Source organism: Microtus oregoni, unplaced genomic scaffold (assembly GCF_018167655.1).
Source record: "Microtus oregoni isolate MIOR12 unplaced genomic scaffold, Mior012 000095F_ref0000231, whole genome shotgun sequence".
Lineage (NCBI taxonomy): Eukaryota > Metazoa > Chordata > Mammalia > Rodentia > Cricetidae > Microtus > Microtus oregoni.
Window position 1 is genome coordinate 2,273,463 of NW_024544708.1, and position 22,710 is coordinate 2,296,172.

At 46.9% G+C, this 22,710-nt stretch overlaps 1 protein-coding gene across 5 annotated transcripts in view; it reads left to right on the forward strand.

The window, feature by feature from the left end:
* Positions 1–22,710, forward strand: part of LOC121442783 (microtubule cross-linking factor 1-like) — a 123,558-nt gene that overhangs the window by 49,275 nt on the left and 51,573 nt on the right. For all 5 annotated transcript variants that reach the window (XM_041644394.1, XM_041644395.1, XM_041644398.1 and 2 more), the window contains one exon: positions 18,224–18,283. In XM_041644394.1, coding sequence (XP_041500328.1) covers positions 18,224–18,283 — 60 coding nt within the window. The remainder of the gene's footprint in view (positions 1–18,223; positions 18,284–22,710) is intronic.

Consider the following 22,710-nt stretch of genomic DNA (forward strand, 5'->3'; position numbering starts at 1 on the left):
AAATTTACCTTCAACAGATGTGTGTAATGTACACATGGATTTTATATTTAGGTTTTGGTCCTTCAAGATATTTCATTTTATGTGTGCTAAAATTCTAATATCTGGTGGGGGGGGCCTGAAATCTGAATACTTCTGATCCCAAGCATTTTGGAAAAAGTATTCTAGCTGCCTTGGTCCTGCCATGGGGCAGCACAGACTACCCCAGCATCCTTCCTCTCCCTGCCCGCAGACTCCCAGGAGTCTAGAATGCCACATCCTTCTAGAGTGGTGGACTTTGTTTTCTATTGTTTTACATCTTAGTGTTTACAAAGGCAAGTTTAATTTCTCACTCTTGAGGGTGCTGGACCCGTGAATGATCCAAGTGGTTACCGACACTGGCTTTGTAGTGATGACTGTCTTCTCCTAAGAAAGGTTCCATGGAGAGGGTAGAAGGGGAGGGGAGAGGAAGGGAGGGGAGAAATATATATAGCTCAATAAGAACAAACAAACAAACAAAAAAAGGTCCCATAATGCAGAGTGCAGATCAGAAACAAAAGTAGAGGTGACTGGAATCAAGAGGGCTGTGGAGGGGCAGAGAGAGACTGTTTTCTGCCCGTTGACCCTGGGTCAGAAGCCTTGAGGAAGCTGGGTTGCCACTGAGAGGACTTTGAACAGGAAGGAGGTGTTATGTCTCAGAAACACATCTGCCGCGTATTTCAGAAGCACAAATACGGAAGAGGCCACTCGCAGCGTCTCTGAGGGATTTTGTTTGCTTCTGATGGGATGGTCTGATAAAGATTTCTACATCTTGAGACGCAGTAGCATTTTGCGGTGGTAATAAAATATGCTCGTTGCTTTGAAGAAGATGAATCTTCTTCTTGTCACTGGCTTCCGCACCGTGGATGTGGATAAAGGGTTTTCAAAGCCAGCTTGTTCGCTTTTTATGTGCAAGAGATAAAAGCTGTTGGGCTGCCCTTTGGGGCGAGTTTGTGGCGGTGTCTGGCGAAGCTTGTCATTGGCGCCCCTGCACTGTGACGGTGGCCAGTATACCCCTGCGAGGTTTTTCCCGCTCACCCAACAGGCATGGCTCACCTCATATTTCTTTGAAAAAATAATCTTAAATTTTCTGGTTCTGTAGATAATTTATAGATTGTTCCTTCAAGCCCAGAATTTGGGGTGATTGAAGACAATGGATTAAACCTTTCGGATCGATCATGCTTCCGCAATGACATTTTAAGTCATATGACTTGTTAAATCTGTAAAGGTGTCGCTGAGCACAGAGCTGTGGCCTTTGGTGCTGTGGAGGCTTCCTGGAACTTAGGCATATTGAGGTTATTCGGTGTTGGTGCTCAGACAGTACATAATGGCAGAGGCTTGGGAGCAGGGGGTTTGTACATTTTGCTGATACCCAGGGAGTCAGACAACAGGTGTTCAAAGTGGAGTTGAGGAGCACAGATTATACCGGCCTTGAAAAAACCCCCTCCCTTTCTCCTTCCAATTTTTACAGTCTGGGACAGTCATTCATTGCCAAGGAACAGAAAGGGAAAAGGCGAAAGGGGATGAGGTTGGGATGAAGAGGAAAGTAGTGACCAGTTTTTAGGTTGTGAATCGAGAGGATTTATAGGAGATTCGCCTCTGAGGCTTAGCGTCCACAAGTTAACGCTTGCTCTTCTCAAGGCAGAGGACGGTTAGGCAGCACTGTCAAACATCTTTCCTGGGAGGCTCGGTCCAGTCTGTGTTGAGCCTTCAGCAGGTTTTTAGCCATATGGCATAGTCAGATTAAGGAGGCCTACGAGAGAACTGTGCTGATTGCAGATTAGGCCGGAACACCGGCTCTTTGTGGTTGAGGAGTTGGTTTTCTCACCTTCCTATGCCTGGGACCGTGTACACTTCAACCTTTCTCTCCATCACTAATTCAGGGTGAGAGCACTTCTCCAGAGGGCACTCTGAGACCCCGCCTGTAGGGAAATTGAAGAGGCTCTCACTCGTTATCAGCAGCATGAAAACAGTCTCCGGAGAAGAAAACATTTCAAAAGGCAGAGTACCATAATGAGGCCCTTACTTAAGGGCAAGCTGCCTGCCCGAGCAGGGGGCCTTTGAAAGGGCATGTAATTGGCACACATTTTTAGAGAAAGTGCAATCGTCGTGAATGGCTGATTGTGGTGAAAATGGGCCTCCTGTTTCTACCAGAGTCTCAGAAAACATTAGACCTTGGCAGGTGGCTGCTAGAGCTCGGAGAAGGTGGGACACAGGAAGGTCACGAGCTTATGGAGTCTAGGTCTCTTAAGGGGACTGACAGAACCCTGGGACCTTTAGGGTGGAGCGGGTGCAGTGCTGTGGACCTACGCTTTCTTTCATAATTGAACCCAGGAGTCCTTTCTTCTATTCTAAAATCCAGATGCATGGAGCATCTCTGGTTGGGTAAGGAGTGCATAGCTCCCAGCTCACCCTCTTTGGAGCGGCCCCAAAATAACCAGGTCACAGCATCATATACTCATCATCTCCTGGAATCTGGGCAGACCTCAGTTGTTCATCCAGATCCTGAGTGCTGTGAGCACAGAAGTAGCCATCCATTCAAGGCCTTGGGTTTGTCTTCATCTAGAGTCCTCAGCAGTGAGAGGCTATGTGGGGATATGGGGGAGGCTCGCGCTTCCAAGGGACGAGCTCAAAATCTGGCTGTTACAGCCAGCAAGCTTCTTTCTGTACGTTGACATGAGAGTAATATCTACCTCCTGTATGTCAGGAGACACCTCAACTCTAAAAGAATAAGCGACCAGACACAGAATAGAAGCCACGTGTGCACCAACTTTCCTGCCATTCTGCATGGCAGTCCTTTGGTGTATGTGCTGTCTGCTGTGCTGTTCCAACATTCTCGGTTAGTTTAGGGGTGGGGAGAGCACACGCTAGAAACTGCGCTAAGAGAAGAAGATGAGACTCAGACCTTTCCCTGATTTAGGTCCCTGTTTTCTTACCCCCAATCTTTCCAGCTCCTTCTGTGCCTGCCGTTTTTCTCCCATCTTTCCAGGAGACAGTGTTGTGTTTGCAGGTGTGTGTGTGCGTGTGCATATAAAACACCTGTAGCAGACACTGCAGAAGGTATTTTCTTGATTATAAAACATGTGTTTCCAACAAATCTTGAGCTTTAATAACTCTGTGAAGGATCAAAATTTCTCCCACTAGGTTTTTTTTGTTGTTGTTTTTAAAATAAATTTTAGAAATCCCTTTTCGTGAGTGCGGGAGAAATTATTTACATAGGAAGGAAGCATCCTACGGTAGTTTATTAGAACAGACAGCCCTGAAGTATCAGTAGAGGAGGTGGAAAAAAATACAAATTATAGAAAGTGTATTAACATAAAAAAAAAGCCATTGGCAAAAACTCTTTGCCGAAGCTTTGGTGTGTTTAAAAACTGCCATCACTAGGTTTATAAACAGTGTGGGCCCGCTCCAGTGTGGGTTTTACAGATTGAAAACAGAGCTGGCTAATCTTAGCTGTGAAGCCATAAAAGGAGAGGAAAGGGAACATATAGCTTTGTGCGGGGGGCCAGCGCAGTAAATCACGAGGGTCCATGGTGACACCCCGACTCAGCCGTGGAACCCATACGAGAGTTGTGGATGTGCCTCTCAAACTCTCCAAGCAGACCAATCTGGGTCTAATTATATTTTTTATTATAGTAAATACACACAACGTACAAGTTGCCATTTTAACTCTGATTAAGCATGCAATTGAGTGGCTTTTCCCTCAATGGCAAGCAGTTATCACTGCTGTCTCCTGAACATTTTTACAATCCCAGAGAGGTGTTCTGCACTTCTTAAGTGATACCACTGGTTAGCAGCCAGGAACTAACCCTGCTTTCTTCTCTGTGTCTGTGAATTTGTGTATTCTAGGTGTCCTGTCTCAGTGGAATCAGGCAGTATTTGTGCCTGTTTCTGTCTCACAGCAGAACTGCTCCTTCTTCTTTCTGTCTGATAAGTCCAGCATAGGTCTGAACCACACTGTGACTATCCACCCATCCTTTGACAGACACTTGGGTATGCTCACCATTGGCTGCTGCAGTGCAACTGGAACATTGGTGTTGTATGAGCTGCAGGCCACGTTCCTGCCGCCCGCCTCCTGGCCACCAGCTAGCTTATGCCCCGAAGTAATTACACGGAAACTGTATTCTTTTAAACACTGCCTGGCCCATTAATTATAACGTCTTATTGGCTAGCTCTTACATATTGATCTAACCCATTTCTAATAATCTATGTAGCCTACGAGGTGGCTTACCAGGAAATATCTTAACCTGTGGCTGTGTCGGGTGGGAGAATCATGGTGACTGACTGACTCGGCTTCTTTCTCCCAGAATTCTGTTCTGTCTACTCTGCCTACCTAATTTTCTGTCCTATCAGGCCAAGCAGTTTTCTTTATTAGTTAACCAGTGAAAGCAACAGATAAGATACAAGACCCACCTCCATCACATTGGTGTGTTACTATCTGCTTGAATCCCTGATAATCAGTGTTCTGAAAAGTTTCCTGTGCATTGTGATTTTGGGGGAGAATGTGTAAGGACACATTGGTGACTAGCAGAATGGGCACGTGGCATTGTGTTGCGTGTTCCCCATAGGTAACACGTGCATTTATCTATCTGCAAGGCCTGCACAGCATGGAATGTGTACCTCCAACCAGAGAGGTAGCCGTATTGCAGGGGCATGGGTGACATTAAAAGTAGCTGCAGAGCAGAAGACTCATGGCTGCTTAAGGTCCCAAGAGTAAGTGACGGTGAGTGCTCAGCCCAGAATCGCATTCATACCTTCCCCACCAAGTCTTTGGAAATATTATAGAAAAAAAAAGGAGAAAGAACGCAAAAACTCAAAGAGGGGGAGAAAGGCTACCATGTTTCATCTTCTGGGGATGACACAGCCATTGTAGTCACACACAACAGCAGCTACCCCGGACCTTTACACCAGTGCCCCGTCAACAGTCAGCCATGGATAGAGGGCATTGTTTATGGGATCCTGTTCTTCCCTGCTAGACTAGATTCTTGGAGAGGGGAGTCTTCACTTGCAAAGCCGTTAGTGAGGCCTTCAGACGCCAGTGAGTAGTCAGAGATGGCCCCGTTTAAACTCAGTAGCTTACAAAACAAAACAAAAAAAAAATAGGACTATAGAGAAGAGGGTCGTAGGGAGGAGAGTGGGGTTTGGTGGGCGTGAGAGTGATCAGAATGCACAGTACACGTGAGTGAAGTTCCCAGTGAGCAGACTTAGTTAATAATGAAAGTAAAGGGAGATGGCTCAGTGGGCAAGGCTACTTGTAGCACAGTCACGACTCTCAAGGGAGTAAGGTGAAGTGTGATAGATCAGGACACCAGACACCACCTCCTGGCTTCTGCCCATGCACACGGGTACCGACTCCCCTCCCCCCAAACCTCTGGATACATTAATAAAAGAGTAGAGGTGCCACTGTGGCCTCCCCAACCCACCTTGTTATTAGACAGCTGCATCACGGTGATGCTTCTAGTGTGGAGGCTTTCTGGAGAGAGTCCAGATGATCAAGTCCTCCGCAGGCTGTGGAGAGAAGGAAGAAAGGACAATGTGTGGTAGCTGGGCATACACACATGGAGGGAACAGAGAGATGGGTCAGTGCTGACAGAGGATAGATGCCCTTGAGGTTGGAGAATAGGCCTCCAGGGACCCGAAAGTGACGGAGAATTGAGCATGGTGGCCATGTAGAAGGAAGCATCACCCATAGGTGACAGAAAGCACAGTGTCTAGAATCTATAGAGACAGTACGAGAAAAAAAAGACTGGAAGGCAGCCCCTCTGCCTTCTGCCTGTGTTTCAGCTCCTCCATTCTTTCTCTTCCTTCTCAGTTTTGTTCATTTTTTTTAGAGGTATCTAGAAAATCCATATGTTCTGCAGCCTGAAGAGACTTGGCCAGCTTTTCACAGAAATCCTCCACTCTGCAATACTAATCCACAGCTCCATTCATTGTCGGTTCTGTTACTTAGAACAAAACAGGAGATGCTCCTCCCATGTGAAGGGGCAGCCTTGTGAAAGAGGCTGAGCTTCTCGCGTCTGGTTTTTAGTTTTGGAGAAGAAGAAATGGGAACCCGGAAATGATCAGAGGACTGGAAAGAAAGGAATTGGTAAAAATGCCTGAGAGAGAGGCAGGGCTGTAGGAGGGATGCCTTGGGAGCAGAGGCAAGGCAAGCTGTCTGGGGATGTCCCCTGGGGCCACCCCAGCCCAGAATCCCCACAAAGCCGATTAATTTAGAAGGTGCCCATCTTCCTTCTCATTTTATTTTAATATGTTGAAGAAGAGCCAAGACTTTCCCGGCCGGTAGTTAGGATCGGACAGGAGGGAGAGAACGTTGCTGTAACTTGTATTCCAGTGGTTTGACATCTCCCATAAATCGTGTGTGAAGTCCTTGCTCCCATTGGCTCTCGCATGTACTTAGCAGCATTGTTCAAAGACTGACCTACTTACCTCCCGTGGTGGTGGAGGCGATGCCTTCCTTGTTGTGGGAAAGTTCTGCTGTTAAAATCTCTCCTGTGAGTATGAGCAGGCAGTAAGAGTAAGACATTTCCCCGACAAGACGTCATGTGAACTGTGGAGTGCTACTCCAGACCGCCCAGGAAAGACATACAAGAACCCATAGAGTTGAAATCTGTCCTCCGAGTATACGTTTCTGTGCAAGATGGAGAATGCTGTTTTCTGAACATTGGTTTCTCCTAGAGAGAGGAAAGTGAGAATGACTCATAGTGGCTCCTTTTCTGTGCTTAACTTTTTATTTTTGGATGAACACTTAAAATTCTAACCATGAAAAGACATAATTGGCTTTACCCTAAGTCTTGCTTATTGTGGTTGTCAATTATTAAGCACATGACTGTGCTCCATCCCTACAGGAACCCTTTCACTAAGGTTATTGCTATTATTGGCTTGTTTTTGAGAGAGTCACTATCCCTAGCTGGTCTAGAACTCCCTATGTAGACCAGGCTAGCCTCAAACTCACAGACATATCTCTGCCCCTTCCTTTAGTGTGCTGGGATACTCACCGCCACACTCAGGGCCAATCATTGCTGCTATTCCCTTTCTTTAAAAAATTATTTATTTATTTATTTATTTATTTATTTATTTATTTAAGATTTCTGTCTCTTCCCTGCCACCACCTCCTATTTCCCTCCCCCTCCCCCAGCCAAGTCCCCAAATTTGCCCAAAGAGCAATCAGGGTTCCCTGCCCTGTGGGAAGTCCAAGGAACCACCCACCTCCATCCAGGTCTAGTAAAGTGAGCATCCAAACTGCCTAGACTCCCACAAAGCCAGTAGGTGCAGTAGGATCAAAAACCCATTGCCATTGTTCTTGAGTTCTCAGTAGTCCTCATTGTCCTCTATGTTCAGCGAGTCCGGTTTTATCCCAGGCTTTTTCAGACCCAGGCCAGCTGGCCTTGGTGAGTTCCCGATAGAACATCCTCATTGTCTCAGTGTGTGGGTGCACCCCTCGTGGTCCTGAGTTCCTTGCTCGTGCTCCCTCTCCTTCTGCTCCTGATTTGGACCTTGAGATTTCTGTCCGGTGCTCCAGTGTGGGTCTCTGTCTCTGTCTCCTTTCATCGCCTGATGAAGGTTAATATTCAGGAGGATGCCTATATGTTTTTCTTTGGGTTCTCCTTCTTATTTAGCTTCTCTAGGATCACTAATTATAGGCTCAATGTCCTTTATTTGGCTAGAAACCAAATATGAGTGAGTACATCCCATGTTCCTCTTTTTGAATTGCTGCTATTCCCAATCATAAATAAGGAAGTCCCCATCCGAGTGGTGTGGAGGTTTGCATGAGAATGACTCCCATAGGCTCATGCATTTGAATACTTGGTCCCCAGTGATGGAACTGTTTGGGAAGGATTAGGAGGTGCGGCCTTGTGGGAGAAGTCGTGTCAGTAAAAGTCCATGTTGTTTCTCGGTTCCCTCTGACGTACGGTTGTTGTCTCAAGACATGCGCTCTGAGCCGCCATTCCAGCACCGTGTCTGCCTGCTCGCTTGCCTCCTTCCTGCCACGATGATCAAGGGCTCTAACCCCCAGAACTGTAAGCTCCAATGGACTTTTCTATAGGTTGCCTTGATCATGGCCTCACCACAGCAGTGGGTGGAGCTAGTTATAGATTTGATGTCATTTAGAAGCCCCCAAGTAAGGAACAGACATATCTGCCCCCGCCCCCATGGGCACGCACCCAGGCACAGCGCCGAAGCACCACAGCCCCGCATTTCAACAGAAGTGTACACAGAACTGTGCCTGATGAGGCCACTTCTATCCCTGTCTGTGTGGTTTCTGCCTTGTGAGTTGGTCCACCTGGCTGCATCCTCAGCAAGACAGCAGCTGTGGGAGCTCGCTCTGTGCTGCCAGGTTGCAGGAAGGATGCTTTCTGGGCTCTTTTGTGGTGTCATAGCATCTGAGACTGGAGCCCGGATTCCCCAAGTGGGGGTCTAGCAGATAATGGTGGCTCAATCATGGCTGTGTCAATTAGCTATTGAGGGGCTGCATTGGGAACGTTTGATCTGGCAACTGACCATGCTTTCAAATTGTGAGATATTCTGTCTCATAAATATAATACAGTAGCAGAGATGATTAGGGTTTGGAGTATCAAGCCACCTACCCAGAACATTTTCTTAAGTAAGGGCCCTCAACCCTAGAGCTAATGAAACTGCCTCCTTTGATCTTTCATCACATAAAGCGGAGGTTGTCGTGTGCCTCCAAAGAAGGCTGCTCCAGTGTAGTCCTCTCCTGGCCATCTCTTTCTTCAAGGCATGTGCAAGATGCTGCAGCCCTGCTATCTGTCCAGTCCCCTGCCCATTCTTAGCCCCTGGGGCAGCTCTTGCTCCTGAAGCCCTTCTGCTCCCAGGTTGCCTTTCACTGGGCACAGGTTTCTTCCCAGCTCTTACCAGGTCTGGGCAGCGCGTCCCCTGTGTCAGAGCTACACTGTGGCCTCTTGGGGGCTTTGTACACATCCTGCCCCTCCTCTGTCGTCCAGTTACTGCCTTTGCGTAATTAAATCACTGTAATTCTCAGACAACATGGAGGCATGGAGAACAGAGAAAGCTTCCGGTCTACAAGAAACATAAATCCACGGGGAAAGCTCTCCCCACCCCCACCTTCCACACGTCATTTGCGTCACGCCTTAGTAAATGCTTGGAGGTTAGGATCTAAGCAGCCACTGCCTGGAGACAAGAATTGCTGGCGATTTGCCCTTAGAACTGGAATGGCTTTTCTGTACGGTGCCAGCCAGGCCAGTGTTTGAGCAGCGTGGTGGATGATTAATGAACCCAGGCTGTGACTCTAGATAACGGGGATCTAGGCAGATTCAGGTCAGTAAGTCAGATGGACGCCTTACTTCACCCAGTAAGGGAGCCTCCAGATAGGAAACGCTGAGCCCAGGAAGGCTATTAGAGACCAGGACTTCCGATTTCTAGCCCCAAGTGCCCATTAGACCCTGTGGTGCCCTCTGCAAAGATGCCCACGAGGGGCCCCAGGCACACAGAGCTAGCTAATCTTATCTGGAGGTTAATCCTGTTTAATTTCCTGTTGATTTCTGCGTGGTGTGAGGCTCAGGGCCCCTCAGTCTCACCCAGCCCTGGGAGGTGGGTGGACAAAGGCTTATTAATTAGAGTGTGGAATGTTTGGTTAAACTATCCTTAAAACAACAGTCTTTCCTGATTCGAAAGGATGATATAGTCATGCCTGACTAAAGGGAGTTACCAGCTTTGCAGGGTTTCAAACACGGTGCGAATTCAGGAGAAGCTGTGCTCGGAATTCTGGGTTTTGATCTTTATCTGGACCAGCCGCGTTGGATGCGGGTACTGTCTTCTCGTACTGTGCTGGACAGCAGCTCCCAGTCAGCTGTGGGCATGAGTGGAAGTCACTAAGTCACCAGCACCCTCCGTGTATCGTGCTGTTCAGCTGTGCTGTTTGGTAGAGGGGGAAAAAAGCATTTTTTTTAAAGTAAAATATTTTCTACCTACCATGTATTTATCAGGATATAATACCATTGTGCCTCGAAGAACATCTATGAATTTTGACTTTTTAATGGAATTTTTAAAATCTGTAGTCACTCATAATTCTGCTACTTGTTGACAAGTAGCTTTTAGCATTTTAATTTTTCTTTTTTTTTTTTTTTCTTTTTGGATTTTCGAGACAGGATTTTTCCCCAGCTTTTGGTTCCTGTCCTGGAACTAGCTCTTGTAGACCAGGCTGGCCTCGAACTCACAGAGATCCGCCTGCCTCTGCCTCCCAAGTGCTGGGATTAAAGGTGTGCACCACCATTGCCCGGCAGCATTTCAATTTTTAAAAGATTTGTTTTATTATTTTATGTACATGTCTGTCTGTCTGTGCACCTCATGTATGCCTGGTACCACAAAGGTCAGAAGAGGGCATCAGATACCCAGGGGCAGGATGGAGTTACTGATGGTTGTGTGAAGCCGTGTGCATGCTGGAAATTGAACTGGGATCCTCTGGAAAAGCAACAAGTGCGGAGCCAGCATCCCAGGCCCCCGTGTTGGCATTTTACAAGTGTATCAGCACAAAACGTTTTCAAGACAAATGTATCTTATTTTTTTGGCTTTTATTTTACACTGAAAAGAGCAAGGTTATATTAAAAAAACTTTTCATGTCTCTAAGTATTTGTAATAATCATTTTAATAATTGTGCAGCATTATGCTGTTTTCAGTGACCTTAAAAACTTACACATCGAATGTTTTCCTCCGATTTTATCATGAACGTTGTCCTTTTTTTTTTGTTTTTCTTCTTTTTCTTTTTTTGCTTTGTGTCTTGAGACAGGGTTTCTCTGTATAACAGTCCTGGCTTTCCTGGAACTCACTCTGTAAACCAGGCTGGTCTGGCCTTGAATTCACAGAGATCCGTCTGCTGCTGCCTCCTTAAGTACTGGAATTAAAGGCATGTGCCACCACTGCCCAGCTATCATGAACATTTTCAAACATTTGGTAAACCTAACTTTATAGTTAACACCTTTATTCCCCTCACTTACGGTATACATTGAGATTTTGGCACACTTGGTTTATCTCATCTGTTGATTTGCCCTATCTATCTATCTATCTATCTATCTATCTATCTTGCACTTGAAAATAAATTACAGACTTCGCCCTAAATTCACATTGTTAATTAAAGATGGTTTCCTTTACGGAAATGCATAGGTCTTGGATTATTTCACTCACTGAGTTTTAACAACAAATGTGATGGCTATGAGTCTCACAGTATACTCGACTATCTGGGATGGTACCTTCGATGGCGAATATTGACTGTCAAGGTTCCAGAATATAGGCTCACCCACGGGACAAGCCCCGTGGACTCATCTGAGAAGGATTACTCAGATTACATAGCCTCTGGCCAGTCCCATGAGGTTTATCTATATTAGGCTAAGTGAAGCAGGAAGACCTGCCCCAAAGGAAGGCGGTACCACCACTCCTTCCTGCTGGCTTGGTCCTGGACTGCAGAAGCTAGCAAGGCAGAGGGAGCTTTTCTCCCCCTCTGTTTCCAGACTGGAAACAGTGTAACCACAATCACCTTCAGCCGCTGGTGACCGTGACTTCTGTATCACGATGGAGTCAAAATAAACCCACGGTGTCCTTAGACTGCTTTTTGTAAAGGATTTTTTTTTTTATCATGGCAACAAGACACTAATTAAAACAATACCCTAAGTCAAACTAGAAAATTGTGATAGATGGCTATAAAACACTATGAGGTGTCACTCACAATCCCATGTACTTTTGTGTTTGGAAACGAAGTGAAAACAATAGTTTTTCTAGTCAGAATGCATCCGAAGAAATGACCCCTGAAGTCTCTCTGGGAAGGGCACAGTGTTTTAGTTATATTTGTTTATATAATTTTTCAACTCTGCTTCATTTTTCAATGTGTTTTCCCTTTTATTTTATTATGCTGCTATCATGGATGGTGATGCCTCCAGAAGTTTCTTTATTGTACAGGATTGTTTTGGCTAGTCTGGGTTTTTTGTTTTTCCGTATGAAGTTGAGTATTGTTTTTTCAATACTTCAATTTCTGTGAAGAATTGTGTTGGGATTTCGGTGGGGGTTGCATTGAATCTGTAGATTGCTTTTGGTAGGATTGTCATGTTTATTATGTTGATCCTCCCTATCCAAGAGCATGGGAGATCTGCCACGCACCGCGCCCCCGTGTCTGCGCTCTGTGCGCTGGCACTTAGTTCCCGAGCTTCGGGCAAGGGGGCTGGAGGTTAAAATACACAGACACACACAGACAGAGAGACAGCAACACGGGTCATCCTTGAATTCCCCAAGAATACCCCCTTTATTGTGTTCAGCCAAACCCACCAGAAACCACTCTCCTGCCATCAGCAACTCCTGAAGGTCTCGTGCTCAGAGCAGCTGTAGACACTCAGATCAGGGGATTACAAGAAATTCAGGATCTGGGGGTCTCACTGCTCCCAACATAGATCCTTCCATTTTCTGGTATCTTCTTCAATTTCTTTCTTCAAAGACTTAAAGTTCTTATCGAACAAGTCTTTCACTTCTTTGGTTAGGGTTACCCCAAGATATTTTGTGTGATTTGTGGCTATCGTGAAGGGTGATGCTCCTCTGATTTCTTTCTCAGTTTCTCTATCATTTGTATATAGGAGGGCTACTGATTTTTTTTTTTTTTTAAAGTTGATCTTGTATCTTGCCACATTACTGAAGGTGTTTATCGGCTGTGGGAGTTCCCTGCCAAATAATATAGTTTTTCTGGTCTTTAGACTGGGTTATTTCCCTGTGATAAATCAGAGAGGACAAAGGCAGAGGTGGAGGCAGAAGAGGCAGATTGCTTTGTTTGTTTGTTTGCTTGTTTGTTTTAAAGACTGTGTCTCCTTGTGTAGTCCAGGCTGGCTTGTACCTTGGTCCTCCTTCCTCAACCTTCTGAGTTGTGGGAGTACTAGCAAGTGCCACCACAGCCAACTCTTCCCAGAGACAAATTGTGCTCAAAGATAGAGCTCTGTCTTCAGGCAGTTGGCATGACTTTCCAACTTTTATCAACAGGCAAGGGCTGCTTATCGATTCTCTACTAAGGGAGTCAGTCAGGGCTTCTGAAAACCAGATTCTGATTGGCTATTTTGTACCATGCTCGGTGGTGACATTGATTCCCACGTGATTGTGTGCTCACAAAGAGTTGGTGTTCTTAAAGTTTAGGGGGATACCTTGCTTTGCATGAATCGTCCTTAAGATTTTATAAGGCAGTGGTGGCGCACGTCTTTAATCCCAGCACTCGGGAGGCAGAGGCAGGTGGATCTCTGTGAGTTCGAGGCCAGCCTGGTCTACAAAGGGAGTTCCAGGACAGGCTCCAAAGCTACAGAGAAATCCTGTTTCGAAAAACCAAAAAAAAAAAAAAAATGCATTTTCTCTAGCCGGGCGGTAGTGGCGCATGCCTTTAATCCCAGCACTCGAGGCAGAGGCAGGCGGATCTCTGTGAGTTCGAGGCCAGCCTGGTCTACAAGAGCTAGTTCCAGGAAAGGAACCAAAAGCTACGGAGAAACCCTGTCTCGAAAAATCAAAAAAAAAAAAAAAAAAAAGATTTTATAGTGGCCATGGCTTCTCATTTTTCTTCATGTATAATTTACTATTGTTACCTTCAGTTTATTGGATATTATTTGGCAGTACATTTCCAAGCAATCTTTAATATATTGGTTTCAAGATACATGCGTATAGGGTGTGAAATGAATTATTCAACCAACTCGTATGGTACAGGGCACCGGTGGGTCCTGATCCTCAAGGTTGCATGTGCCCTGTCCCGCCGTCCTTATCACTGAGTTCCCTGGGGGAAAGTTGTATTTAATAGGTTGGGGGTACTTACTGGGTGGTCCGTGTCCATCCACGGACCTTGTAGCTTTTGGCAGGCCATTGTCCTTGCCTGTCCCTTCTCACCTCCTCAGATTTTGGCCACTGGGAATCGGTTCCTGTTGTTTTACTTTTCATCAGCCCAGTGTGTCTTAATATAATTCCCCCCCCCCCCCGATGACTTTGGGGTATTTTTGCCTTCTGATGACAGTTTTCTGACTGACTTTTCCAAATAAGGATGTGTGCTGTCTGCAGCTCAGATCTTCCAGAAGCTTCCAGAGTGCTGACAAGTACATTTTCATAGCCGTGCACGAGAAGCCTCGGCAGTGGGGTGGCTTCGCAGGACAGTTCTTTGGGCTTCTTGGCCGCGGGAAGGCAAGACTTTTTGGGGGGGAGGGGGTAAGAAAACATGCCAGTTAGAGGCTCAGAAAATAAAAAGAAAAAAAAATTAGCTAAACTCTAGGAGTTTAAGAGCCTATGTGATCCTTGGAAGGTGCTCTGACAACCAGAGAACCAGGACCAAGAGCATAGGGTGACGTCCCAAAGCTGCTGTCCCTAGTATGAGCGTGTCAAACACCATCTGACTCTTCAGTCTGTCAGCACTGATCCGTCCGTCCCCCTTCCTCTCTGTCATTCAGCTCCTGGTGGTAGTGTTGTTAGCGTGGGCTGCTGTAACACAATGGCCCAGGCTGGGCAGCGAACACCGGAGCTTCTTAAACTCACAACCCCATATCTGGCAGGGCCCTCACTTGTCACCATGGGGCTTCACTGTTTCTTCATGCGGAACACGTGCTATGTGCACATTCACAGTGCGTGTCCTCACGCCCCCTGACACCAGAGGACGCTGCCTCAGACTCCGTGGATCAGGTTGTGTTGGGAATTTCAGGTTTCCTTTCTTTCTTTCTTTCTTTCTTTCTTTCTTTCTTTTTTCTGGAAAAGAAAATCGGCTCTTATGAGAGCATAATGGTTTAGTTACAGAAGTAAAAAATTTATGTTTTTTTTTTTTTTTAACCATCATTCCTCGGCATATTAGTTCACGTTAGCATAACTTAGGATTATATTGCGTTAAAATGTTTTCTTTTTAAAGATTGTTGTCTAAGTTGCTGACTCGGGTTTTATAAAATTTTTTTTTTGTTGTTGTTGAATTTGCCTTGAGATTAGGAGAGAAATTCCAGCCGTTTCTGAAAAGGCTCTAAATATACTTCTGCTTTTTTATTTTTACTACATATTCATGCCAAGTGGTGTTCTTAGCCTTGACAATCATGAAATCAAAATATTGATCAACTATGAAAAACGTTGAAGATGTTTTATATCCTGTACTGCCAACTACTCCGTCAAGATGTCGCTCTTGATGAGAAGTAAACAAGCGCGACACCACGTTAGAACGCAGGTTTGCCTTAGTCTTTAATAGACGGGAAAATTCTGTGTGTAGCAGAATTGTTTTTAGGTACGTTTCCTTATTGTTTATCACCGCTGAGTGTTTTATAGTCATACTCCGTATAGCTAGTGCATGAAAATTTGTCAGGCACAAAGATACCAGGAATAGAAAAAGCCTCCAGAAAGCCCTGACTTAACCAACAGATCTCTCAGTTTTGGAATCCCTGAGTCCAGGGTCATCCAGGGTAAGAGCGTTAGCAAGGCTGAGCCCTACCCAAGGCTCCTTGGCGGCCTTCGGAGGCTGCATCCTCGGAGGCTCATTCTAAGCACTCAGAAGAAGCACCGGTGTCTTTTTCTCTTAAGATGACATCAGTCCCATTATGGTGGCTCCACCCTAGGACTTCACCAGATCCGGTTATCTCCCAGAGACCTTATTTCCTCACACGTCACAGGATCTTAGGGGCTTCAGCATAGGAGCTGGGAGGGGACAAGGATGTAGCCATGACAGACGTGTAATGGACGACTTGGCATGGTGCCCGATTTTAAGTGCCCAATGAAGGGCATTTGCTAAGATCCTCCTTGTCCTTTTGAGCGGACCCAGGAAAGGGGAATTTTTCTGCGCTGCAGCTAAGAGGGAGTTGTAAGTCCTGGGCTCCTGCAGTTACTGTCTTCCATGTGGTGGTTTGGAAGAGAACCGTCTTCCATTGGTTCATATTTAAACACTTACTCCTCCGTTGTTGATGCTGTGTGAGGAGGTAATGTCATCTTTGGGAGGTGGAGCCTTGCTGGAGGAAGTGCTTTACTGGGGGCTGGCTGTGAGGGTTAATCACCCATTTCCCTCTCTGATTCCTCTGTGTAAATGGAACCATAACCAGCCAGGTTCCTGTTCCAGCCAGCACGCCTGGCCTTCCCCACTATTGTGGACTCTAGCCCTCTGGACTAGAGGCCAAAATAAACTTTTTTTCTCTCTCCTTGAGACAGGGTTTCTCTGTAGCTTTGTTACCTGCCTTGGAGTTCACTCTGTAGATCAAACCTTGAACTCACAGATCCACCTGTCCCTGCCTCCCGACTGCTGGGATTAAAGGCGCGCGCCACTACTGCCCAGCACAAAATAAACTCTTTAGGTTGTTTTTGTCACAGTCACAGGGGAGTAACTAGTACAGGTGAAGAGGAGGAAAAAGGCGACAGGTTCCAGCCAGGACACACTGTGTGACGGACAGGCTGGCCACTACCACCTTCTTCCTACATCTCAGCTCTGGACCGAGAACTAATAGAATCTTTGTTCCTGTAACCCTGGAAGGAGCAGACACTTCTCTCTCCTTCTGTGATGGTTCGCTTTCATTATCAACTCCACAAAACCCAGAATTACACAAGACAATCCTCAGTGGGGGATTGTCCGCATGGGGTTGGTTGTCCTAATTAAATTAGTTTGACCCTGCCTTTTCTAAAAACTGGAAAGGAAATCAAGCCAGTCCAGCTAGCATTTAGAGACCGTGCCTCAGCCCTCCTGGCTAGCCTTCATGATATTTTTGCCCATTTCAGTTACTGGTTTTCTTCTTCAGCCTCTCAGAGACTAAGACATAACTAGAGTTAGGGTGTGTTTTTTCCTCCCCTAAAATCTCTACAATAGCTGCAAGGCCTGGTACTCAGAGAGGGAGTTACTTCAGCTGGGAGCTGTGTTGAGTTAATGAAGTCAGCTTGCTGCTGCCTCGCCTCCTTGATTTGAGTTTTGTTTTGGTTTCAAGACACAGTTTCTCTGTGTAGCCCTTGCTGTCCTGGAACTCACTCTGTAGACCAGGCTGGTCTCAAACTCAGAGATCTACCTGCCTCTGACTCCCAAGTGCTAGAATTAAAGGCGTGCACCACTGTGGCCCACCAGGGGCGCTACAGCAAGCTACCTAAGATGACATGAGTGACAAACACAGGAGCCTCCTTCCAAAGTGACGCTGGAACAAAAGGACAAAGCTCACCTCAAGGCCAGGAGAACCCAGGAGGGTGCCCCACCCCCTGAGCTGAGACAGGAGAACCCAGGGGGTGCCCCATGCCCTGAGCTGAGCCCAGGAAGGCAGAGGACTCTCAGGAGACTCTAATGGTGTCAAGGGATGCAAAGGCTGGCCAGCTGGGCTCCGCCCCACACAATCATTAGCCACAGTTTCCCTTAGAAGCAGGAAGAGGTCTCTTGTGATGTTACTAACTGGCCCTAATGGGATGAATCCGCTGGGGGCTCCAAATCCACATAGTCAACCAACTGCATATTAAAAATATTTGAAAACAAATTATATGTGTAAAGAACATGTATGTGTCTAGAATATTTTTCTTATCACCACCTAAACAGTATGGTGTAGAACTGTTTATAGTATTTACATTTATACCAGCCATTATAAATAATCTAGAGATGATTCGAAATGTGCCAGGAGTTCATAGGTCATATGCAAATACTGCAGCATTTTATTTAAGAGACTTGAGCTTCCATGGATCCAGGAGATCCCATCCACAGACTCAGCGGTGACTGTATGGAATCTAGGCAGGTACACGAGCCAAGGCTACTTTGTAATAATAACTTAAGAGCTTTAAAATATTCCTAAGGCGTTGCTTTAATGGTATCAGGTTGTTAATAATATTGCACCCTAGATTATGTTTTCTCCATAAGAGCCTCTGCTTTTTTAATCTGACCTTTGAGAACACACGAATCAATTCCGGTAGTAGTTAAGAGTGTAATTAGGAAATTAGCCACATTCAGAGCTACGGTGTGTCTGTTTCTGAAACTTCCTGTGTTTGTCTTTCTGCCTTCTCTTCACCGTTAATTCATGGAAGCCGCCCACTTGGTGCCTTAAACAGAGTAACTGAGACCTGCTCCCCAGCGACAGTAATTAGAACATCAACTACCTCGGTACTTCAGAGACTCACCAAACACACACAACCTCAGTTAAATGTCACGGAGAGGGGTGTTGTTTTCTCTAGAGTCAAGTAGCTTCACCAGGAGGGACAAGTGCCAGCTGTCATGTGCGACCCCTGAGTAACAAAGCGACGCTTGCATCTTTTTCAGAGTTCCCTGAAGAGAAGAGGCAGCCGGGAAATGTACAAAGAGAAGAAAGCCGCTAGTCAGGTAAGCTGAGGTTTTCGTGCCAGGGCTCTATCCTGAAGAAGGAAGCCACCCCGTTCTGAAAATCCTCTTTGCCTTTAGGACGCTAAAAGAAACATCACCTGCCAAGTCACTGGATTTCGCCCAGTCTTCTCAGGGTGAACATTTTCTTACCACACACATCCTCAGCGCTGTCCTTTTGTCTCTCTCACTCTGAGAACCTGCAGGCTGGTTAGGAATGAGAACAACTGGCTTTTTGGGAAACTGTAGTGAGTTTAGTCCAGGGTCTGGCAGCTCTCCTAACTGCCAGAAAGTGGTGTGGCCTTCACAGCCATTCGCATGGTGTCATAATCCACTGGGTGGCTGGGTCATTTATATGTCATTATTTTGTGAATGTGTGTGCTTTTAATATGTAGCTGAACAATGCCTCACGTTTACTGGAAAGTAAAGCATTCCAGCAGGAAAACTGAGGAAGTTCGGTACTCTTTTATATCCAGGGTATGTATTCTTTAAGGCTGTCTGGCTCTTTTGAAGTTGCCTCTGGATTCCTTTTCTCTTTCTAAAATTGCTTTTCGTATTAGGCGTTTGAAGAGAACAAAGGTGTTATTGCTATAGTTTCAGCAGACTCTAAAATAGCAGGGCGTAATGAGAGGGACACAGTGAGTCAGGCTTACTAAGAGGCTTCAAGAGCCTGTATAGACCATAAATGGGAAACTCCCCGTTTCTGATTCCCTCAAGTATTAGTTACATTTCCATTGCTGTGATAAAAACACTATGACCAAGGCGACTTGCGGAAGGAAGAGTTTATTTGGACTCACGGTTCCAGAAGGACCAGAGTCCATCACCATCGAGGTAGTGGGAGCATAGCAGCAGGCAGGCAGGGTTGCTGGAGTAGCGAGCTGAGAGCTCACATCTCGAAGCTCAGGCAGGAAGTAGAGAGATCAAACGTGGATGACTGAAGGCCTTTACAGCCTGCCTCCGGTGGTGCACTTCCTCCTAAGCCTCACCAAGCAGTGTCACCAATCAGGGACCAAGTGTTCAAATGCTGGAGACTGTGGGGGACAGTCAAACTACCGCACCCTGGTTCCCGTGTCCCCAATAAAATCAGAGTCACTGGAGGACTCAGCACAAGCCTGATTTCTTTCATCCTCCCGCAAGTTCCCCCAGTGTCATTTGAGAATCCACTGATCACAGGAAAACTGAAGGCACCCACTGCTGGGTGTCTCTAGTATCCTGGGTTTAGAATGTGTCTCTTGCCCAGCAAAGGGCTTTTTCCTCAAAGTGCAGTTGCTGGCTGATGAAGCTGTCGGGCATAACTTGATAGGCACAGGAGCTGTAGATTCACATGTGCGTGTGCACAAGCAACCCATGCTGTGTGGAGTAGCTCCACGCAGTCTGCAGGGTGATTGAGAAAGGAGTTTCTATTCAGCAGAATGGTGGAATGGAACGCCCTGGGAACTGCAGGTCGGCAACCAAAACCCAAAGGAAGCCGGCACCAAGGCGTAAGGTAGGCACACGGGCAGCTGGCTGCTGGGGTGTGAGCTAGATGGCAGACTTGCAAGCCAGAGAATATATACCAGTAGCGATATATTTTTGTTGCTTGGCAAGCCTTTCCGGCCACTGGTGATGGTGCTGGTCCCCGTGCGTTTCGACCCCATGCCATGCTTGCCCCTTCTGCTCATAGTTGGAATAGTTTCCCTTGGAACGATGGGTCTGACATGTGCTTTCGTGCTGTGTCTGGAGCTAGCTATGGGCTCCTGAAACTCAAGCTTGTGACTCCAGTTTAGGATTCTACCTAGATCCCTCCGCTAGAGTCTTGGCAGAGTTCCGGAGACGTCTCTGGTTACGTGCTAATAACATAGCTGCCAGCTGTTTGAGCTGCTCCTCAGACCAGGCTGAGCTCAGCTTCCCTTGGGTAGAGGGACCCCTCCTTCTCTCTCCTGGGCCTCACAGAAGTAGTGTGGGTCCTGCTTCAATTACAGTGACATTGGGAAAGGGGACCAACTCCTTCACATCCTTCCTTCACCTATCAGGTTTCAAGGTTCTCTCTCACTCCCTCCGCTCCGCCCCCTGCTTTGGTTTTGGTGGCCGGTCCTGTAGTGTGCATGGGTGTTGGTAGAGTTGGCAACATGCTTCCTCGTTTGTCAGAGTGCCTGCTGTTTGTATAGTTGCTTTCTTCAAGGATAAGAAGAACGGACAGCGATGAATCCTCAGGTGGCCCGCAGACTGGACACCCTTCCAGCCCTTTGTGGAATCACTGCCGTGACTGTCCCTTGGTCTAGGCTTAAGATGGGGATGGTGGTGCTGGGGATGACGTGGAGGAGGAGGATGGAGATTAGTGTGGGGTCCATCCAGGTTTTCTAGAAGTGACTGCAGGGGTCAAGGACGCTCTGCTTGCATAAGCAGATGATGGTAGACACTTGTAAGCTTCCGTCTCAGAGCCTTCGGGGATTCCCCTTCCCCAGTCACTTGGTTCACCTCTGCCCCAGGAGAGATTGCAGAGAGACCCCGATCTAGGCTCCTGTTTCAAGGTGATTGCTTCCAGAGCCAGGCAGGACCCTCCCTGGCCCTCTGATGCCTCCCTGGCCCTCTGGTTTATGGAAGATGACCCTGTACCTCTCTTGGTCTGGCCTCTTTGAGCTGCAGGCAGGAAGCAGGCAGAGGATGAGATGGTGTCTGTGTTTGAATGGCATTCTCAACAGTCGTCCCCCTGAAGGGTTTGTCTGCACGGAGGTAGAATCAGGGTCACTTGGGCGGTTCTGGCCAGTGGGCACACTCTGGTTACCCAGTTAAAGATAGACTGAGTACTTCAAGTTCCTGCATGTAACTCCTAAAAGAATGTGGTTACAAAGTATTTACAGCCTGTCTCCATTGATAAGTACTGTAGCTTCCTTCAAGCAGAGACCTGTTAGTGTGTTTGGATTCTGCATGCACCTTAGTCTAGCAGGAAGCTGGGCAGCTGATTTTCATTGTTCTGCTTTAGAATGTTCTGAGAAATCCGGGCTGCTGAAAAATATGTGCCAGTCACTGCTGCTCAGCAGACATTCAAGAGACAGTGAAGGAATGAGCGAGGGAAAGAGCAGAAGTGCTTCCTTAGCATCAGGATTGAGTGTGTCCTTACAACTTGCATGAAGACCTGTCCGAGAAAGTCCTGTCCAATCCCACAATCTGTGAGCCCATTTTTGCCTAGTGGTTAAAAGAGTAGAGCAGCCAATCCTCGAGGTACACACCTTTAATCCCAGCAGTCAAGAGGCAGAGGCAAGTGGATCTCTGTGAGTTCAAGTCCAGCCTCGTCTACATAGAGAGTTCTAAGAGACCCAGGGCTACATAGAGAGACTCTGCCTCAGAAAACGAAACATGCAATCTGTCTTAAAAACTAAAGAAATATGGCGGGTACTCTTACTTTAGTCTTGAAACCCTTTTTTTTTTTTAAATTTAATTTTATTTATTTAATTTATTTTTTGTCTGCCTAACGAAGACTAAATCCTTGGGGTGGAAGTTCTCAGAGTTTGAAGACTGTGACGTGTGTAGATCACTCTCCACAGTGCTCAGAGGGTGTGTGTTGGGGAAGAGGCCCCTGAGGACAGCCATGGAGTGTATCACTCATAGATCATGCAAGGTCCCCAAGGGTGACTGCACGCCTTGCTTGCTGCAGTTTGGCGCTAGAGTTCTGCATCTTCCCGGTCACTCAGGTCGCCTTCCATGAGTTTGTGGTCAGGGAGACATGGGCAAGCAGCAAGCTGGAGGCACCAAGGAAGCCGTTTCTGTGTCTTTATACCAGATGGCTTTGTGCTGCCAGGATGTGGCAGGGCAGCTGCAGTTCTCTGAGACCAAGAATGTCATTAAAGCCGGCGGTGGTAGCGCACGCCTTTAATCCCAGCACTTGGGAGGCAGAGGCAGGCGGATCTCTGTGAGTTCGAGGCCAGCCTGGTCTCTACAAGAGCTAGTTCTAGGACAGGCTCTAAAGCTACAGAGAAACCCTGTCTCAAAAAACAAAACAAAACAAAAAAAACCAAAAAACAAACAAAAAAAGAATGTCATTAATCCTCCTGGATGGTGCGTCAGGGCAATCAGTCATGGATGGTGGGAGCACTGCAACCAGTCAGCCATGGGCGGAGTACTGCAACCAGTCAGGAATGGTGGAAGCACTGCAGCCAGTCAGCCATGGGGGAAGTATTGCAGTCAGTCAGGCATGGGGGAGCACAGCAGCCAGTCAGGCAGGGAGCACAGCAGCCAGTCAGCCATGGGGGGAGCACAGCAGCCAGTCAGCCATGGGGGGAGCACAGCAGCCAGTCAGGCATGGGGGAACACTGCAGCCAGTCAGGCATGGGGGAGCACAGCAGCCAGTCAGGCATTGGGGGAGTACAGCAGCCAGTCAGCCATGGAGGGAGCACAGCAGCCAGTCAGCCATGGAGGGAGCACAGCAGCCAGTCAGCCATGGAGGGAGCACA